The sequence below is a fragment of the Canis lupus genome, chromosome 5 (genome assembly GCF_003254725.2).
Source record: "Canis lupus dingo isolate Sandy chromosome 5, ASM325472v2, whole genome shotgun sequence".
Classification (NCBI taxonomy): Eukaryota; Metazoa; Chordata; class Mammalia; order Carnivora; family Canidae; genus Canis; species Canis lupus.
In genome coordinates this window covers 49,989,465-50,009,091 of record NC_064247.1, presented here as the reverse complement: position 1 = coordinate 50,009,091, position 19,627 = coordinate 49,989,465, and the positions used below count along the sequence as shown (strand labels likewise).

At 41.7% G+C, this 19,627-nt stretch overlaps 1 protein-coding gene and 1 long non-coding RNA gene across 12 annotated transcripts in view; one reads left to right on the top strand and one right to left on the bottom strand.

Annotated features, from left to right (window-relative positions):
- The first annotated feature begins 1,300 nt into the window (after positions 1 to 1,300).
- Positions 1,301 to 19,471, top strand: LOC112647124 (uncharacterized). 2 transcript variants are annotated; one of them, XR_003128107.3, is made up of 3 exons: positions 1,303 to 1,401; positions 13,481 to 13,560; positions 17,912 to 19,471. It is a non-coding gene; the product is annotated as an uncharacterized LOC112647124 (long non-coding RNA). The 2 variants fall into 2 exon arrangements; XR_007410822.1 differs by lacking the exon at positions 13,481 to 13,560 and having other exon boundaries at positions 1,301 to 1,401.
- Positions 11,638 to 19,627, bottom strand: part of C5H1orf87 (chromosome 5 C1orf87 homolog) — a 78,577-nt gene continuing 70,587 nt past the window's right edge. For 5 of the 10 annotated variants that reach the window (XM_049110361.1, XM_025427842.3, XM_049110362.1 and 2 more), the window contains 2 exons: positions 18,041 to 18,251; positions 11,638 to 12,135 (listed from right to left, as the gene is read on the bottom strand). In XM_049110361.1, coding sequence (XP_048966318.1) covers positions 11,975 to 12,135; positions 18,041 to 18,251 — 372 coding nt within the window. In that variant the 3' untranslated portion in view covers positions 11,638 to 11,974. Of the gene's footprint in view, positions 12,136 to 12,168; positions 13,517 to 15,902; positions 15,977 to 18,040; positions 18,252 to 19,627 lie in introns of those variants that run through there. The other 5 variants (XM_049110370.1, XM_049110369.1, XM_049110365.1 and 2 more) reach the window with 4 other exon arrangements.

Sequence of the window (19,627 nt, the reverse complement as noted above, 5' to 3'; positions counted from 1 at the left end):
AGTGAGTGTTAGCCTCCTTCCTGAGGAAATCGGAACACCTTGTCCCATTTTATTCAGGCCACAGGACCCATCTGGATAAAAAGCCTGTTTAGTCACCTCTGAATGTGAGAGAGAGGTTTGGGTTTTTTGGTTTTCTATTTTTTTTTGTTTTGTTTTTGTTTTTTTGAGGAGAGTCAGAAATGCAAAGAAAGACTTTAATTTTTTTTTTTTTTTTGCCATCTGTTCAACAAGACGAATGAGTTTACCTTGAAAATAGTCACATTACAAAGTGATGGCTGGATGGGAACAATTTGTTATAATGCTCCAATTCCACTGCTTCTTTCCCAGTGGGGAGAATGCCCTCTTCAGTTACTGAGGCTCCAGAGCGTTGCTTCCTAATGGGAACTGGAGAACAGACAGCTATTCAAATTCTAACTAGAGCCTAGAAGGATGGTTCCTTTTGATTGAAAGAGAAAAAAAAAAAAAAAAGTCATGAGTCAGCTGCTTAGGAAAATGCCTCACTGATGATATTAGTACATAGAAGCAATTTCATCAGTCAGGGAAGCGCATTTTCAAGAGGTAAGATTGGCAGGGCAGAAAGGAAAGAATATTAATGAAGCTGTCAGGAGGGACGATAGTGCTGTGTCGGTTCTGAGCAGCAGAGGGAGCTTTGCTTCCTAATCCCGAAACACGTATTTGGCAAGAAGGCGACCATCATGGAGTCTGGGAGAATCTTGACCTCTCCTTGTTGGCTGTCGTAGAGTTCCACAATTTACTTACGAAAATTGCATTTGGATGGCTCTTAGGAAGAACCAGAGAGCAAAGGATGGTTAGTGACAATATTAGCCAACACTGCATAAAATTGGCTACGAGGCAGGCACTGTTCTAAGTACTTCATGTATATTATCTCATTAAATTCTCACAACAGCAGTATGAGGTAAGTAATAATGTTACTAAGCCCATTTGGGGATGAGGCAACTGAGGCAGAAGGAAGTTAAGTGACTTTTCCAAGGTTACACAGCTAATAATTGTCTATACTCTTAGCCATTAAGAACAAGTCGTATTTACGCTTTTGATTTTATTTGATTTTACGAACAGCTCTATAAGGTATTACTATTTTATTACCGTTATTTTATTAGTGGAGAATCTCAGGCCAAGAGAGAGACAGTCAGAGAGAATAGGGTAGAATGAACTTTACGGACTTTGGGCTTGGAGTGTTCAACAGATACTTTTAGTGCTAATATTCTAGACTCTCTATAATTGGCCAATAACAGAAGACTTGGAGAGCAGGACTCTGTTCCGAGCTTAATTCTAAGTTCCCTGCTTCTTACTGCTACCCTGTTTCCTACTACCTCCCTCCTCTGTGCTGGGCTCTGTGGGTGAGAGGTCAAGAGATGCAGAAGCCTAGTCTCTGAGCTGCAGGTACCCTGGACTACGTTGACTTCTCCCCTACTTGAGTTTCTCAGCCACTGGATCTGGAAATATGGGGTGTAATTTTAGCTCTCTCAGTTGGTAGCCTGGTGACTTTGACCTTGGGTTTCTCTAATCAGTCTGGAGCAGTGTGTTTGCAGGAGACAAGACTGAAAGAAGAAACAAAAATATCGTTTCCATCACTATGTGAGAGAGGGATAAGGGAAGTCCTTGTACCTCCAAGGTTTACTTTCAGTAAAACAGGTATTTGGATCACACAATGGTGACTCTAGGGTCAAAAGTCTCTTTTGGGGCTGACAGTCTATGAAACCACAAGTTTCTGTAAAGCCTTGAGTGTATTATTAAATCTTCATATGGTGGCAGGAGACCTCAACCCAAAGGAATGACTCTAATGCAAGATTCTTCACCTTGGCACTATTTTGATGTTCTGAGTTGGATTATACCTCGTTGTGGGGGGTGTCGTGTGTCTTGTAGCAGCATCCCTGGCCTCTGTCTGTAGCACTATAACCTACTTGAGTCGAGTTGGTTGTCCCATAACCAAGATATAACCCCTAATGGTGGGAATGTACACATCATGGTAGACCAGGAGGACAGATGCTTTGGGTTGTTGTTGTTGATGATGATGATGATGAATAACACTTTTTCATTGGCTACTATGACCCACGCCTTGTTTTACAACACAGTCACACATGCAGTCATGATCTCTTTTCATCTTCACAGCCTCCCTATGCATTTGGTACTGTTAACCCTCTTCTATAGAAGAGGAAACTGAGGTACAGAGAGATTAAATAACTTGATCAAGGTCATATAAAACTCATTAGTAGTGAGTTGAGACTGTCTACTCCAGTGCTTACACCATCTGCTTTCCTGGAGGTAGTCTAGATGGCAAGACTCAATGTGTGGGCCACAGTCTGGTGTCAGCCAATAGACTGTTTGCTTCAATCTGTGTTGAAGTAAATCATCTGCATCACTAAGCACACCATTTAGTTCAACTAGTATTTTTTGGTAGCCAGACTTTCTAAATGAAGGAAGGATCGCATAGATTTATACACTGACACAAGCTCCTTGTCTTGTTGCAGGCAAACATTTTGTGGCAAGCAAGCACAGAAATGAAAATGTCATCTAATATGTGCATAGAACTTTATCATTGGCAAATTGTACTCCCTTCTATATAATCTTACATACTCCTTATTGATGCGCCTTTCCCTACCCTGTGAGGGTCAATGAAGAGGCAACATAGAGTAGATTCACTTTCCAGCTGAGGAGACTAAGGCTCAGGAAACTAAGTGGTTTTTCCTTGCTATTAAGTAAGCTGGGAGTCCAAAATACGAGTCCAAGTTTTCAAATTCATAGTTCACTGTTCCAGGTGCTACGATAGGACTGTATTCTGACCATATCCGTAAATGACTCTCTTCCTCTGTCCAGCTCCATGTCATTGCAAGGACCTAAAAATGGATTACCTTTCCTTCATTGGATACCCTCCTATTATAATATAACATGGTACCAAAAGAAACAACAGCATAGTTCTTTGGTCAATATACTTTCCATTCAAAAAGCACAATGCTCTCCTGAATCTGGTATTATGGAAAGAGCCTGAGTTTTAGACTCAGTCCTCACTCCCTTATTTACAAATTATGTGGTTTCAGGCACCTTTTAAAGCCCCTTTGACCCTTAGTTCCCTCATGTGTCAGATGGACATAATCACATTTACCTGTTGAATTGTTGCGATGGTCAAATTACACGTGGTGCCTACAAGATCAAGTGCATGGTGGGAGTGAAGTCAATGTGACTTTTCTCTCCTTCCTTTTATCTAGCATGTATTTTTTGATCCACTTCCATATCTCTAAAACTGTCTCCTAACAGTAACAAATAACAGTAGAAACTAATCTTTATCACTAATGCACAATCCATCTGGGAGAAAACCATTCCTTCTTAAATCAGGACTAATCAACGGGGCTTCAAGACCCAGCTCCGTCCTACCATGAGCTTGTAGGAACAGATGGAAAATGGTCTGGGCAGATGGAAAAAGTCCATTTTCCAACAGGAATTATTTATTTGTGAAGTTGGAACCACTTGGAATGAATATTTTGAATTAGGAGGATGAAATATTGTAAGATTCACAACAGGGCCATGAAATTAACTAATGCACTGTGACTACCAGCGTCACTGTGAGGCAGGGAGTAGGAATAATAATGGGGCCTTCAAAAAATGGTTCAAACACATAAATTATTTACTTGTGTGTGCGTCAGTGTCAATGACTCCCTTGAAGCTGTTCTGCTGATGGCATTATCCTTCATGCCCTTCCTAAGAAAGGCTGTTCTTATTGCAAGGTCCTTTGTCTCTGTGATCAGGTTATTATAGAATGTGAATATTATAAAATACATAGCTATCATTTTATGAGACCTGTTTGGTGTTAGACACTGTATGTTTTCCATGCATTATATCTAGCCTCTATAATGATCCTGCAAAATAAGTACTTTAAGTCTAAAGTCTACTGTTTTATAGATGAAGAACCTTAAATTCAGTGATATTAAGTGACTTACCCAAGTCATACAATTGTGTATAAGAGGTGTTCCTGTCTCTATTCTTGCATCTTAGAACTTTCCCCCCAAATGGCCCCTGAGCAATTGAAATATTCACCTGACCATACCACAGCCCTCTGTGCTTCGTACGGAGTCTTGGTTGGGCATCAAGGGCCTCCAAGACCTGATTCTGCTTTCTTCAGCTTTGCCTCCTCCACTCTCACCTGGAGCATCATGCTTGCAGTGTATGTAACCATAGTTCCCAGTTCCCAGAACAGAGGGCAGATTCATGTCTCAGGGTTTTGTTCACCGTCTTTTGCCTACTTGGAATGCTCAGTCCTATAACCCAAACACTCCCCACCCATCCGTATTTGGCCAGTTGCTTCTCCTTTGCCAGGACTTGGCTCAGTCATAAATGCTCTAGAAAGCTTACTTGACAACAGCCATGCTGCTATCACTGGACTGAGCCATGTGCCCCTCCGCTGTGCCTCAGTACTCCTGGCTTTTCTCTCACATAGCACTTCTACTCTGTTGTATTCAGTAGCTTTAGTGTCTGCTTTTGCTAACAGACTATGAGTTCTATCTCATTCATCTCCATATGCCTAGTACCCTGCACAGCTCTAAGCACAGTGGGGTGTTGGTTTTTGTTGAACCGATGAATGAGTAAGTGGATAGATGGATAGAATGACAGATGCTTCCTGCTAAAGTATCTATGTGGTATATCTGTGTTTTCATAATGGCCTCAGACCAACAAATAACAAAGTTATCCATATAGGAATAAGTCATTAATGCCTCATCAGGATCCCAGAGAGGGCTGAGGGAAACCATGGTGTTGGCTGAGTGATGTTCTCAGAGTGAGAAGGATTAAGTGGGGGGCAGGGGGGGGGAAATAAATGGGAGTAGACATGCATTTCCTTTTTTTTTTTTAAAATATTTTATTTATTTATTTGAGAGAGAGCATGAGCAGGGGGTGAAGGGCAGACAGAGAGGGACAAGCATGCTCCCTACTGAGCAGGGAGCCTGATGTGGGGCTTGATCCCAGCACCATGCTGGAATCATGACCTGAGCTGAAGGCAGACACTTATCCGACTGAGCCACCCAGGCACATCTAGACATACATTTTCTGACCCATTAAGAGCCAGGGGGAGAAACTACCAACAGATCAATCTAGACAGGGGTCAGTTAGAAAGAAGGTAGTCCAAGTAAGCCAGTGTTATTTGGGCAAGGGAATTTTCTGGGAAGTCTAGAAATATTTTGGGAAATCCATTCAAACTGTTTATTGAGACCTGACCATAGTAGGTGCTCAGCAAATACTTGTTAAATAAAAAAGAGACAACTGTACAGGCCTGAATTCCTCGTTTCCCTCCCAAGACACAAAAAACCCAGGATTATTAGAAGCCCCAGAAGGAAGTAGCACCCAGGCCATTTCTGCCCTCCTAGGCAGCCCAGGGTGGGAGTTATCACAGGATTTGGAGCTGGGAAGGTCTGTGTTAAATCATGTCTCTACTGCTCTTTTGCTGAGCCTCTGAGGTTCAGCTCTTCATTCATAAAGTAAAAATAATTCCCATCTCTAAAGGCCATCATGGGTATTAGGAGAAATTATAGTACCTGGCCCACAGCATGGGTTCAATACTGAGAGCTCCTTTACCCTTCTCTTGGGTTCAAGGAACCTTGGCATGAGGCAGCAGGACACAAATCCCAAGGCGTAGCAGTGTGGGGGAACACAGTTCTTGCACTCTGCCAACCTACTGCGGGCAGCTGGAAAATAAGCCAGGATGGAGGGGGACTGGCAGGACTGGTGAGGAATGGCCCCTAAGAGCTGTGTGAGGGAAGGCAAGTTCTCATCTCTGTCTCTAGCACCTCCTGCACCTTTAGCAAAGCCACAGAATTTCTCAGTCTCAGGATGCTCATCTGCAAAATGCTCACCGTTGTTCTTGCATTTTACTCCACTCCTGGCTCACTCCTGTATTTCCCCCTCCCCCAGGATAGAGGGTTTTCCTGAAAATATGCCCTAGATACTGCATAGGATATTACAGCTGAAATCAATTCCTTCAGGAAGTGGGGGAAATAATGAGCCCCAAATGTGTCTTCCAAAGGCAGAGTGTAGATTGGAACTCAGGCTCTGGAAGCTCCCATTGTGCATAGGTCTTTGTTTGGGGTCTTCCTGAGAAATAGCAGGGGTCCAATTAGACTAGGCCTCCTGGACTGCGTGCAGGTCAGCTAGGGGAAATATTGATTTAATTACAAGTGTAATGATGGTAACAAAAGACCAGAGGAGACTAAGCCAATCTGGGGATAGTGGTACCTTCTTTCTCCTTCTCTGCCATTGTAAAAGGTGGCCAAGACCTGGCAACCTTTCAGAGGCTTCATAACCTGAGGCTTCTGTCATTCATGTTATCCTATACTTGGAAGGAACCATCTTTCCCAACACTGACAGATTTCCATCCATCTCAAGGGCTTCTGAGGACAGAAAGCTACTGCTCTTAGGGAGCAGCCCACTTTATTATTTATCAGTTCTGATCACTAGCATGTCTTTTCTCTGGCTGAATCAAAATCCATCTACCTATCATTTTCCCCATTCCTCACTCCATCCATGGACCCAATGGGAGATAGACTGCCTTTCCTACCTGCCTTTTTGTTTCTTTGCTCTCTTTGTCACCTGCTGAATACATGGTTGAGTAAGGAGTCAGAAGTGTTGCTAACCAAGGCCAGTGGGTGGGGGTATTCTGAGGTTGAGATGGCTTATTTGGGATGGGCTGTTTATTCAGAGGTACATACATAGGAAAGTAAAAATAGAGAGTGTAGGTCAGCATATGGATTATGGAAACTTTTATACAGTAAAGGACCCTTCCCAAGCTATCTATCTCCCCAGTGGGAGTCAGTGGTGGAAGAAAACAAAGTTTTCTTTCCTTTTTTTTTTTTTTTTTTTTTTTGTTGTTGTTGTTGGTTTTTGTTGTTGCTGTTGTTCTTAACTCTAGAAGGGCGGTTGTTGTTGTCATGATTGATCAAACTTTACATCCACTTTGGCCTCAAGGGAGGGTAGAAAGGAGGTTAAAACAGAGACCAATTTTAGAAGAACAAATTGGAGCTGTCTGGAGAAGGAACTGTCTTAGAGATGTTAAGTAGTGAGGTCCACATCCCTGGAGGTGTTCAAACATAGTGAGTCCGAAGGAAACTGCTTAGAGACAACACAAGTATGTTGAAAAATGGTTTTGCTGATTGGAATCTCCCAGGGATTGATTGGCCTATTGATCAGTATTTTGGAATTCCAGTGAAACAGAACCCTGGTAAGGGCCCCCTAATGGAATTGTTGAAGTCTGTATGGGAGAGCAGGATATGTGTTTTGAGCAAAGGCTTGGTGCAAGTCACTGACTGCTCTCCACCAGCTAAGTCTTTGTCAGAGCTCAATCTGCTTGTGAATTTGTCTGGAATCCATTCCTAGTGGCACCATCTGTTTGTGATTGTCCTATCATCTGACCATTTACCCTCTGTCAACTCCCCTCCTCTGGGCACTCCCACTGCCAGTTAGAGTTCTACCCATTGTCCAGTCTGGATAAACTGAGTCTGAGACTGGACAGCAGAGAGGGGAGAAGGAGGGACACCTTCCAGTGTGTTGGCATCCAAGCCCATGATGTGTCTGGGAAGTCCCTATCAGGCCTTCACACAGAACCTGGGGAGAGAGCATGTGGCTGAGCCAGAGCCATATTGTGCTCCAGGCAGTCTGATGGCTCCACAAATATTATTGATGCCTTTTGTTTGGAAACTTTTTTTTGGAGGCTTCCCATTTCCCAAGAAGCCATGTTAAATGCTGGGCCTCCCCCAAGCCACTGCCTTTTGCGTGGTCCTGAAGCTAACTGTGCAGGCAGATGAAGAGCCCTGAATGCTAATGAGAGGAATGGCTGGCATTCCTGAGGCACCCCAGCCCTGGGAAACCCCGCCTTTGTTGCTAAGGAGCCTTGGAACTGTAGCTGAAAGGCTCTAATGAGGAGGGGCAAGGAGAGAAAGAGAAGAAAGGCCAGCATTTGTTTGCAGAACTCCACAGTTCTCTGGCCAGCTCCAAAGCTGTCCAGTTGCTGATCCCAATTAGAATATCAAACCCTGTATTGTTTCTCTTAATGATCTTGGGAAATTCCTCTGAAGAGTCAGGGAGCACTTAGCAAACTCTTTGGATTGCCTGATCTATACAGTTGTTTCTCTGCTTGTGCAAACACACAATGCCAAGAGTCCTGAAAACACCTTTCATTTCTGTCCCCGCAAGGCAGGGATGTAGCCCTGAGAGCTGCAAGAGGGCAGAAGGCCACCGGCCTTCACAAGTTTCATGTAGGGGCTCCATTCTACAGATATTTTCCAGGTGCTCACTTGGGAGTGAATTTGGGCTGTGAGCTGGGGACAAAGCTGGGTAAGACCTCAGGCCTTTTTGGGAATGACCTCCAGACTTGCTGGGGTAACAGACCACTCATGCTACAGAGAATTTTGCAGGTTATTTGCTCTGACCTGCAAGCCACTGTTGGACTTAAAGTTGTGCACTGGGTTCTAATCCTGACTCAGTCATTCCCTAGCTGTTAGCCCTTAGGCGAGTACTTTTACCACCCTGGGCCTCAGTTTCTCATCTGTACAATGGGCTTCGTAGTGAAACTAGCCTAATCGGGTTACTGGGAGGAGTCAGAGCAGGTGAGAGAATGAAGAATGAGAATGTGGAGGGCATGGTCCCTGCCCTCGAGGACTACATGATCCTTGAGCCACCTGTTGGCTTGGAAGGGGTCTGTACTTGGAAAAGGGATTTGATGATTTGGGTTACTGAATGGAGTAAATGGAGATACTGTATAAGAGTAAAATAGGAGGCCAGTGTCCCCTCTGGAGCATGTCTATGTGACAGGTATAGTGCTGGGCAATTTGTACCATTATCTCCTTCAATATGAATGACTCCGGGAGATAGGGAGTGAACTGCCCAGGGTCATACATCTGGGAAGGACGCTGCCCAGCTGGTGAGATTCAGCCTCTGTCATGTCTTCAGTGATCCATCTTTAGAGGCTGAGGCTTTCAGACAGTTGGGGCAGACACAGTTGACCCTGAGTCACTCCAGGGCATTCTGGAGTTTGAACAGTCCACCGCACACAGACACCAGTATAGAAAGGTTCTGCTAGAGAAAACTGGTCAAGACCGCAGACACCAGACTTCTCTACCCAAGTGTTAGAAGCTCACAGTGACAGTCACTGAGAGTATACAAAATAACACTAATATCTGAGGGGGGGAAGAGAGAAAGAGAGAAAGGTAATAGATTTTCCATAAAAACAAATCATGGAGAAGTCCTAGGATAGAGGTCAAACCAGTATTCTAGAGCATAATGACCTCATAGCATTTTCCTGTTTATGTCCAATGGTTTGTTTGCCTCAAGGCCTCATTTAACATCTGCTGTCACACTGTCACCTTGATATCTTCGCTTTTCTCTATGATATGACTTAAGTTGAATTTTGTTTCTTTTAATGTTTACTCAGAGAAAATTGAACGAGTATTTACTTTTGCAAGGTGGAAGTCTTGCAAATGCACACACACACACATACATACACAAACCCCTTGGGGGTAAAGTAGTGGACAATTCCAGACAGGAGATGATTCAAGAACAATTGTTCTTTGGTCCTAGAAGACAGATATATCTCAAAATTTGTTTTTGCTATAAGGGTAGCCTTATGTCCCTGTGTCATTTCATGCAGACCATTGTTCAAGCATCCTGATGCTCAGCAGCTAAGAGAAGGGGGCATAAGAAAGGTCCATCTCTACCATGTGTAAGAACCGTCCAAATGGCATGACTCTTGGTGTTTATAACACTCCTGTGAAACAGTGTTTATGTTACTGGAGCTCAGAGAGATTGAACAATTGCCAAGGCTATTACCTACTAAGTGCCAGAGCTGGATTTGGGTGGGTTTTAAAGCCTTTTCTTTTTCTGCTTTCTGTTTAAGAACGGGTAGTGGTGGTGGGATGACTGTGGATCCACATATGGCCATGGCTACCCCACTTCCAGAAGCATTTAGCCAGCCAGCCCTAAGTACAGGGTGTGTATGACTTGTGGTCACATAGCTCTGGGACACCTTTCATGCTGCATTCTGGGTCAGTGGAGTCACCTCCAGCTGTGTGAGTTGGTAGGTGCTGAGGCTATCCATCAGGAGCTAATCTAGATATTGCACACAAAGAATTGGGTAAGGTAGGGTTACACCCTCCAGGACCACACAAATGAGTCTGATAACCCTGGCTTCATGTTTAGAACCTCTCATCATCCAATCCTCTTTCCAGTCCACTTCCCCACAGAGATGTAGGGTGGACAGGGTATTCTTAGGTATGTGACCAGTGTTCTTCAGAAGGCTCTAACCCTCTGGCCAGTTATCAACAGGCACAGCCCTTTGCTTTTCTACCCTTTACTTCTTTGAGTCTCTTTCCTCAACAGTATTGAGTACTGTTGAGTACAGTATTTACTCAATATGGTAAAACCCACCACAGTGAGTCATCAGAATTGGATGAAGCAAAATATGTCCAGTTCCCAGCACAAGTTAGTTGCCCAACGTATACTGATTTGTCTGATCTAATATTCTAATTTCCCTCATTTGACATTTTGGTAGCTTGAGAAAGCCATGTTTATTTGCTTACTTCTCTGACCTCAAAAGCAGCTAGCAGGGCCAAGGGTTCTAGAATGTTAGAGAGATGGTCAGTGGGCCTCAAGAGGCATTTTTTTCTGGGTTACTCCAGGATTGTGAAAACTAAAGCAGGTCACACTTGAAGCCTTTAGAGATCATTGATGTTAGTGAATCAAAATTATTTTGTTCTTAGGGCTTTGTTTATGAGATTTTATGAGACACCCCTCTACATAAAATAGATAAAAAGAGATGCTCAGAGATCTTTTTACTTTTCCCCTTGACCTAACTCCTTTGTTCTGTCTGAAAACCAGAATCCAGGTCACTCAACATTAATGATGGTTCTGGGAACACATTTGTCTCTGAAGTCCTGGGTCAGTATTCCTTCAGTGAGCTCATGCTACCTGTGTGGTGTGATGTGCGTGTTCTGTGGGAGGTGCAAAGTTGGATAGGAGAACTGTGGGAACTTGTGGAAAGTTTTGCTTGATTTTTCTGCCAGAGAGAGCAAAGAAGATGTTGCCTATTTCCAGAATCCTTTGTCCCAGGTGTCACTTATTTAAAAACTTCTGATACTTTGGGAAGAAGATAATCCCTGGGGATAGTGTAACATCATCTTGCTTTGTACTAGAGAAAATATCTCACTTGTTCAGAAAACTTGCTTGGAATTCTGCTCTTACCCTTACCTTAGTATTAATATATTGCCAATAATTTTATCTTTTATAATGCGAAAATCCTACCTAGAATAGTGACTAGAGGAAAGGCTAGTTTACTTATCTAAAAATGATGTATCTAGGGATCCCTGGGTGGCGCAGCGGTTTGGCGCCTGCCTTTGGCCCAGGGCGCGATCCTGGAGACCCGGGATCGAATCCCACATCGGGCTCCCGGTGCATGGAGCCTGCTTCTCCTTTGGCCTGTGTCTCTGCCTCTCTCTCTCTCTCTCTGATGACTATCATAAATAAATAAAAATTGAAAAAAAATAAAAAGAAATAAAAATGATGTATCTAGGTCTCCTATGTGACAGGCATTTTTGGGAGTTGATAAGAATATCTAGCCTTTTTTTTTTTTTTTTTTTTTTTACTATTTGGAATTCCAGGGTTTGCAAAAAATAAAGTTTTATCAGCAATATAGGGGGAAAATCATGTAATGACAATAAGGAGCTTTATGAGAATAGAAGAGGACTTTAAGAAATTGAGTTCTTGCCACCTCAGGAGGGGAAACCTGGTTTTCCAGGGTCAGTCTGAGCTGCTTATGGGGGAGCATCATAGCCAGAAAAGAAGTCCAAGTCCAAAGCATCTCCAGTGCTGTATCGGCCTCAACTCTGACAGTGCCTCTACCACTACACTCAGGACAGGGAGGAACACATGTCTGGGTAAAAAGGAAGATAAAGGAAACATCTGTTCTCACAATATGGGCTTGTTATCATAGCTCCTTTAAGTACTGAAGTGCTGGTTCCAAGAGCATATTTTCTCCCACACGGAATCTCCGCAAGGCTTGGTCGATTTTCTGAGGGCTCAGGGACAGGTTGTAAATGAGATTGTAGTTGTGAATGAGACGTCTGGCCCGTTCTTTCTCCAGGACCCCTGCAATTTGGTCAGGTGGGTGGGAAGTTTTGAAAACAGGATGGAGAAAGCAAAAAAGAGAAAAGAAATCTATATTAGCTTGAATGACTTCTGAGTAAAAAACAAAATGCTAATTTTTTGACACTTTCAGCTTCTTAAAGCAATTTAAGCTTGTTCTTTGTGGCCATAAAACTTTACCGGCCAATTTTTAAAACAGGTAGGGTGTCTGCTAAACTCAATTTCTTACTTTTCTGGTTTATTTTTATCTTACTGAAGTAGCCAAACATGTTCCAAACATGCAGGATTCAAACAGCTCATTTTTATGCATCTCTGAAAATGTATTTACTGTGACTCCCTCCTGCTTGCTTAAGTGTAGAGCATGACATCAGCAAAGAGGAACAACTCATTCATAAGCCCCTAATTGTGAGCTGGTATATGTCAGATACTATATACTTAGGAATATAGAGGATTTAGGGAAGGAACATTTTACCTCAGGAAGATCCCCAACCAGTTGGGACAGTAAGATATGCAGAAAATTAGCTAGAGTACAGCAATAGTAACTGAGACTTATGTAAGTAACATTTACTACGTTTCAGGCATTCCCACGAACATTTTACCAATAGTAATTCACTGAATGCTCACAACCACCCATTTTACAGAGGGATAAACTGAGGCACAGAAATGGTAAGCCACTTGCCCAAGATTGCTTGAATCCATGCATTTAACCATGACACTACATCATAGAGTAAGGGGGAAGAGATTGTTGCAAGGAAGGCTCAGATTGTTTCCTAAAGATGTTCCTTGAATTGTGGAGATCTACAACCCCAGGTGTCCAGAAAAGCTTTTCAATATCTTTTGTAGGGATTAAAGATACATCCCTTGCATGTTGTTCTTCTACTTTCCTGTACTCATGGAGGCTATGATAATGATTGTGAAATTCTTTTTCAAAGAGGTCAGATGCAGTCCTCTAGTCATTTTGTAAACACCACAACCAGTCCATTTGAGGTTGGGTCTACTAGACACTTGTTATCTCTGTTTAAGCTGCCAAGTATTTATATTTCAATGAGCAAGTACTGTTGAGTATGATGCTCCCCTCTGGACCTCTCTGTGATGGGTGTTCTTAACAGTGGGCTACAAACATTTTGGGTCCTGATGTGATTTATTATATTAAGTTCTATTTAGTTCTATCCCATCCCACCCCATTCCATCCCCATTTGTTTCTTTTCTGTTCTATGTAGGCTTGTTTATTGTCTCTCTCTTCTATTAGAGTGTTGATCCTTTCTTCTGCAGAAATATCTTTCTTTGGGTTGGCCAATTGCATCTTTGCAGTTCTCTACATCGGGTGGATTCTCTTGATCTGGTCTAGGTTGGATCTCTCAAGACATTGCCTCATAGTCTGCCTCTGGAAATAGAAGTCATAGGCTTTGGATTAAGTGTCTGACTGGGGTAAGTACTTTAACTTTATGAGACTCAGTTTCCTCAACTTTAAAATAGGGATAATTAAACTGTATCAAAATCATTAAAATAATGAAAGCTTAGCACAGTGCCCAGAACTATTAAGCACTCATTAAAGCAAGTATTATAGGATGAGAATAGGTATAGCACCAGTATTATTCCAAATAAATAAGAATATGTCTTAATAAGAATATTTTTTTAATATATAAAATTTAGTTTGTATTTTAATTAAAAATTAAAAGTAGTAGTAGAAAATATATGCAGGAATCACCACTGGTGGGCATAAGGGACATTTTCTACTATCTTCTAAGCTATGCCACTGTTAGAGGATTCCTTGTGTCAAACAAAAGTCCATTGACTGAAATTTGTATCTATCTAATTTACTGTCATTAGGGGCTGCCCAGGACAGCTGCATAAAATAACCTTTACAATCCATCTTAGTGTTGGGAGGCTATTCTTGTCCCATCACAACCAAAATGAAAGGAATAAGAAGAGCCTCTTTAACATCCACTTCACTCTACAGTTTGCAAAGAACTCTCAAATCTCATGTGATCCTTTCTCAAAGCAGGGAGGTATGTTTTATTATTATCAGTCTTAGTTTATGATGAGGAAATAGGCTCAGAGAATATAAACAACTGACTTTCAGGGCTTAGCAATTAGTAAAGTCTGGACTCGAATCTAAGTCTTCTGGTAAAACCAAACAAATAAACAACTGACAAAACAAGAAGCAAAACCTCATGTTCTTTCTAGTATGTCATGGGAGTTTAGTGTAGTGGGAAGTCCAGTACAACTCGGTTTGAATTATGGCTCTACTTCCCACTGGCCCGTCTTTTACCACTTTGAGCTTGGCTTTTTCCTCCGTAAATAAGGACACTAATCCCTTCAGCATGTGGTTGATGTGAGGAGTTAGTGATTCACTGTGTGCAAAGTCCAGACCCATGCAAAGAATGTCCTTGAGGGCTGTCATTGCATTCTGCCTCCTTGAACTGGAAAACATTTTCTATCTAGCCTTCAGTTCATTGGGAAGATTCCAAATCTACCATTCACCCAAACATTTATCCCAACCGCCCTTCTTTCTTTAGAAAACACAACCAGTTATTCACAGTCATTTCTTATTCTTTCTCCTCAAGGATATTTTCTTGACAACCCCTGTTAGAACATAAGCACAGAGTAGGTTCCCAGAAACACTAATTTGATGATGGATGGTCTGTCTTCACCCTGAATGAAGAACACCCTGGCCTACATATTTCCTTGCACATAATAAAGAACACTGATTCATCAATAGGCAAAGTAGGTATCATCTGCTCAGTGTCTCAAATGAGGCTGTGGTGGTCAGCTAAATACTGTGGGTAATAAACCAACTAAATGACCTCAGTTAATCCTCTTCCCTCATTAAAGATAGTTATAGATGTTCCCAGATCAGGCTGACACATTCCCTGGCTGATGAGGAACTAATGAATTTCATAGAAACAGAGAAAACAGGCATAAATAGAGAAGAGGCCATGAGAGAGGCATTTCAAATCTGCCGGAATCTGTCTCCAAAGTCAACAAAACTCTGTTTTTCCTCAGAACAGTTCAAAAGTATGAGAAAGGTCCTGGTCTTTGGGGAGTCTCTTAGCAACTAAGTTTATGATCCATCATCCATCACTGCAACTCAGCATTTGTTTCTTTAGAAATGTCTTCCTTCTTCACCTGATGTTTTTTGTTTTTGTTTGTAACCCCATCACCACTCTTAGGTAAGAATACCTAGACTTATACATATACAACATCATTAATGTCAGATGTAGAGTTCAGTGATTCATCAGTTGCATATAACACCCAATGCCCATCACATCACATGCCCTCCTTAATGCCCAACACCCATTTACCCTGTCCTCATTATTACTATTTCAGTAACTTTTTGATCACTTTTTCTCCAGTATCTTCCCTAAATTATCTGTCTCCACTTTTATTGTGTTCTCCTCTGATCAAACCTTCGGTGAACACTGGGTAGAGGATTAAGCCTCATCCTAGCACTCAGGATTTGCAGTAGGATCTCACCTTCACTATCTAATCCAACATGAACCTTCTAAGCTTTGCAGAAGATGGTTTCAACTCAGAACGCACTCCCCAACTATCCAAAGTAAACCCCAACCTCTCCCGAAGCCTCACTTAAACTCTCTCTTCCATGGAGCCCTCTCTGAACACTTAGGTCACATTAGATAAGCTGCTGTTCATTTTTCTTCTCTTTCTTTTGGACTCTTTAACTCTTCTTTATGTATTCAATTATTATACTTTATGTTGTCCTTGAAAATGTTTGGTTTTTGGCATTACTATCTGTCTTGGTGTCTTACCTAAAGGTCCTTTAGTCCAAAGATCATGTCTCATTCTTTCTGGGTTTCCCTCTGGTCCAGCCTCTGACACAGTGCTGGGTTTATAACACATGTTTAATAAGTTATTTTCTAATTCAGCTATATGAATTTTTCATTTAAAATTTTCACCTCCCCCTCTCTTTGGTATGATTATTGGAATTCCTTGGGTATTGTGTAGTAGTACCCAAGGGTATTCCTTGGGTATTGTGAGTTCTTTATATTGTCTACACTTAAGTGCTTTGGAAATTTAAAACAAAAAAACAAAAACACACAGAGAATGAAAACACAGGCATTGCTACTGTTACATGATTACTTCTAGAGTGTGCTATATATCCACTATTTTTTTTGTTGTTGTTGAGATATAATTGACATATACCATTATATAAGTTTAAGGTGTATACTGTGATGATTTGATACATGTATATATTGGGAAATGTTTAACACAATAAGGTTAGTTAACATATTCTTTATCACACATAGTTACCATTTTGTTGTGGTTATAGTTTTGGTGGTGAGAGCATTTAAAACTCTACTGTCCTAGCAACTTTCAAGTATACAATACAGTATTGTTAACTGAAGTCATCATGCTGTACGTTAAATTCTTGGAACTCATGCATCTTCTAACTGAAAATTTTGCTCTTTGACCAATGTCTCCCATTTTTTCCCAGCAATTACCATTCTACTTTCCATTTCCATGGGTTCCATGCTTTTAGGCTTCACGTATAATACACTAACTCACTATAACTACAGAATGTCATTAAATACCACCATTTCAGTCCATGTGCATTTGTATCTGCTCCCTCTTCCCCAGGTTTCTGACCTTGTCCTGGACTTTGTTTTCACTTGGACATTGCAAGTCCTTTCTCCTTTCCTTACTTTCAGTTTCTCCTTCAATCTGTAGACAGCCATCTATGATCTTTCTGAAATACAACTTCATCATACCGCCACCCTGCCTAGAAACTCTCAGTGCTACTCACTCTTTTTGAACTAAATCCAAATTCCTCGGTCTGGCATCTAAGATCTGGAATCTTATATTTCTACCTTTATCATTTCACATTCTTCTTAATAACCCTTATATTCTTTCCAGTCCAAACTTCTTGCCCTGAACTTCACACATAACACTTTACTTGGCTAATGTGTACCTTTGCCAGAAAGGTCTATTTTATTCCTTTGCATGTAAAGCACACTTTATCCTTAATGGTTAATTTCACACTGATATCACCGTTCCTGATCTCACTAGGAAGGAATACTCCTTTCTCTGAATGCCCACATAGCACACTGTAATGGTACTTATTACCTTCCATCTTGGATTTATTTATGTATTTACATTCATTCCTTTCTTTGTTCCTTCAAAAAAAATTTGAACAGAATTGTGCAAGGTGCAAGGGCAAAAAACAGAATAGAGTCTACTGGTGAGATTGTTTAAGTCCCCAAATAAAAAATATTTATATCAACTATGATAATGGTTGTTAAAGAACTCCAAGAGGCCAGATAAAAGTTAGCCTAGATCTGTCTGGGGAAATCTTGGGTGTCTCAGGGGAGTAGAGCCTGAGTTCTAACACAAAATATGTTTAGGCATGAGATAGCCAGGTGGACTAGATGGAGAGTTGGCCCAGGGGGGTGGGTGGGGTAGGAAGAGGAGAGGCAGACAGCTTAGATGGAGGGCATAGGTTGAGTAAAGGAGCAGCCACTGGAGAAAGCATGGCATGTTTGAGGAGGGCAAGTTATTCATTATGACAGGATAGGATACACTGAGAGAATACAGTTGAAGGAGAAAGGACTTGTAAGGTGGACAGAACCAGCTTTTGCCTTGCTAAGGAGTTTGGAATTCAGCCTGTCAGGGGGTGCACTGAAGATTTCAGCTGGGAGTTGCAAGATTGGACTGTGTGTTAGACTCCAGGAGTTGAATGGAGGAGGATCAGACATGAAGGACTGTGAGTAATCTGGTGGGGGATTCATGTCTCAGTCTGATTTATCTTTGTATTTTCCAGTTGCGTTCCCAGTATCAGTGCACATGGATTATATACAAATTGTCTTTGATAAGAAGTGAAAGAAGAGGTGTCTACTTCCAGACTCGAACAAAAATAGAAAGCATATCAGCTCTCAGCGGCTCACTTCACCTGTATTACTCAGATCACACAGGTAGAGGGCATTCTCCAGCTTCCTGAACCTGTTGATCCACATCTCCTGTTCTTCAGACTCTTTCTTCATCATCATTGGACTCACAAAAGGCTGTGAGACTGGCCTGACCTTCAGGGCTTGTAGGGGATCATCTGGGGCTGAAATCTCAGCAGGACGGTGTTCTGATGGCAGCTTCTCTTCTGGAGTTTTCTACCAAAACAACACAAGCATTGCACTGGCAATACATTCACCACAAAGAACTCTTCCAGTCTCTTGGCCAAAGATGAGGCCACACAGCTAGCAAGGTTTATTGCAAGGTCTGGCTTTGTAAAGCTAGAGGATGTGTTTCAAATCCTCTGTGCCATAGGACCATATCTGCCAATTCTTGCTGGATATAAACTATGTTGAGTTGGTTTTTTTTTTGGTTGTTGTTGTTAAGAGAAGGGTGGAATCATGCCTTTATTCAGTTTACATTTCTGACTTACACAAAACAAAGGTTTTTGTAACTGAGAATTTTTATGATATTCTACTCTGTTTTATACTAGTGGGATACACAAGAGATAGGCTTCAGGCAATGCTTATAATTTCTTTGTGGGAAACCTCTGCATCATGAGTGTGAGATTCTTGACAGAAAGTGATTGAAACAATACTGATATTATCTTAGGCTCCTGGGCCCATTCTACTAAACCATAAAGCACCTCTGTGGTCTGTCCATTCTACACATTTAACAGAGGAAGCTGCGACCCAGGGAGTGGAAGTGACTTACTAAGCTCATACAGTCAATGGTAGACACAAAACTAGAAGGTGAGTGTAGAGCTTATGTCTAGTCCCTTTTGGTATTCTAACTCCATGTCCAGTACAGAATAGAGGTGGTTTTAGAACAAGTGGACAAATGAGTCCTTACTGTGCCATGTAAGACATTCTATCACCTACCATTAAGAGAGAGAGTGGACATCAGCTGTTTGATCTGCCCAGCCCCACTTTTCCAGACATTGCCCATCCTCCCTATCTACATGACTGTGGAGAAAACCACCATGTATCTAAGGACATGATGCAGGACTGGCCACCTAATGCAAAATGGGCCAATAAACACACTGTCCAGTGGTTTTGGAACTATTTGTGAGAAATAGAGACAGACAAAGAAAGAAAAATAGAGGCCATTCTGTGTGAGATGTAGGAATTCTAGCAGGTTTTCCACTCTGTGTATTGAAAATGAGAAAAAGATGGTCTTCCAAGAAAGATAGACACATACACAGGAAGATACATAGATAGAGGATGTGAAGCTGACAGCAGAGAGAAAAGACACAGGAAGTCATGATGTTGTTCAAGTCCCTGACTTTAGTGTGTTGTTATGGTTCTGACCTTAGTGTAATATGCTTGTCTATCCTTCCATTATATTAAATTGGTAGAGTTGGCTCTGTTCACCACAATGCAAATAATCTTAACTAATTTGCCTTAGAATTATGCCTCTAACTTCTGTATCTCTGTGGTTCCTCCAATTTTCAAATACCTGAATTTCTCCAGTTTTGTACCTTTGTCTCAAACTTCTCACATGAGTTGTGAAAAATCCCATAGCTCTAAAGAAT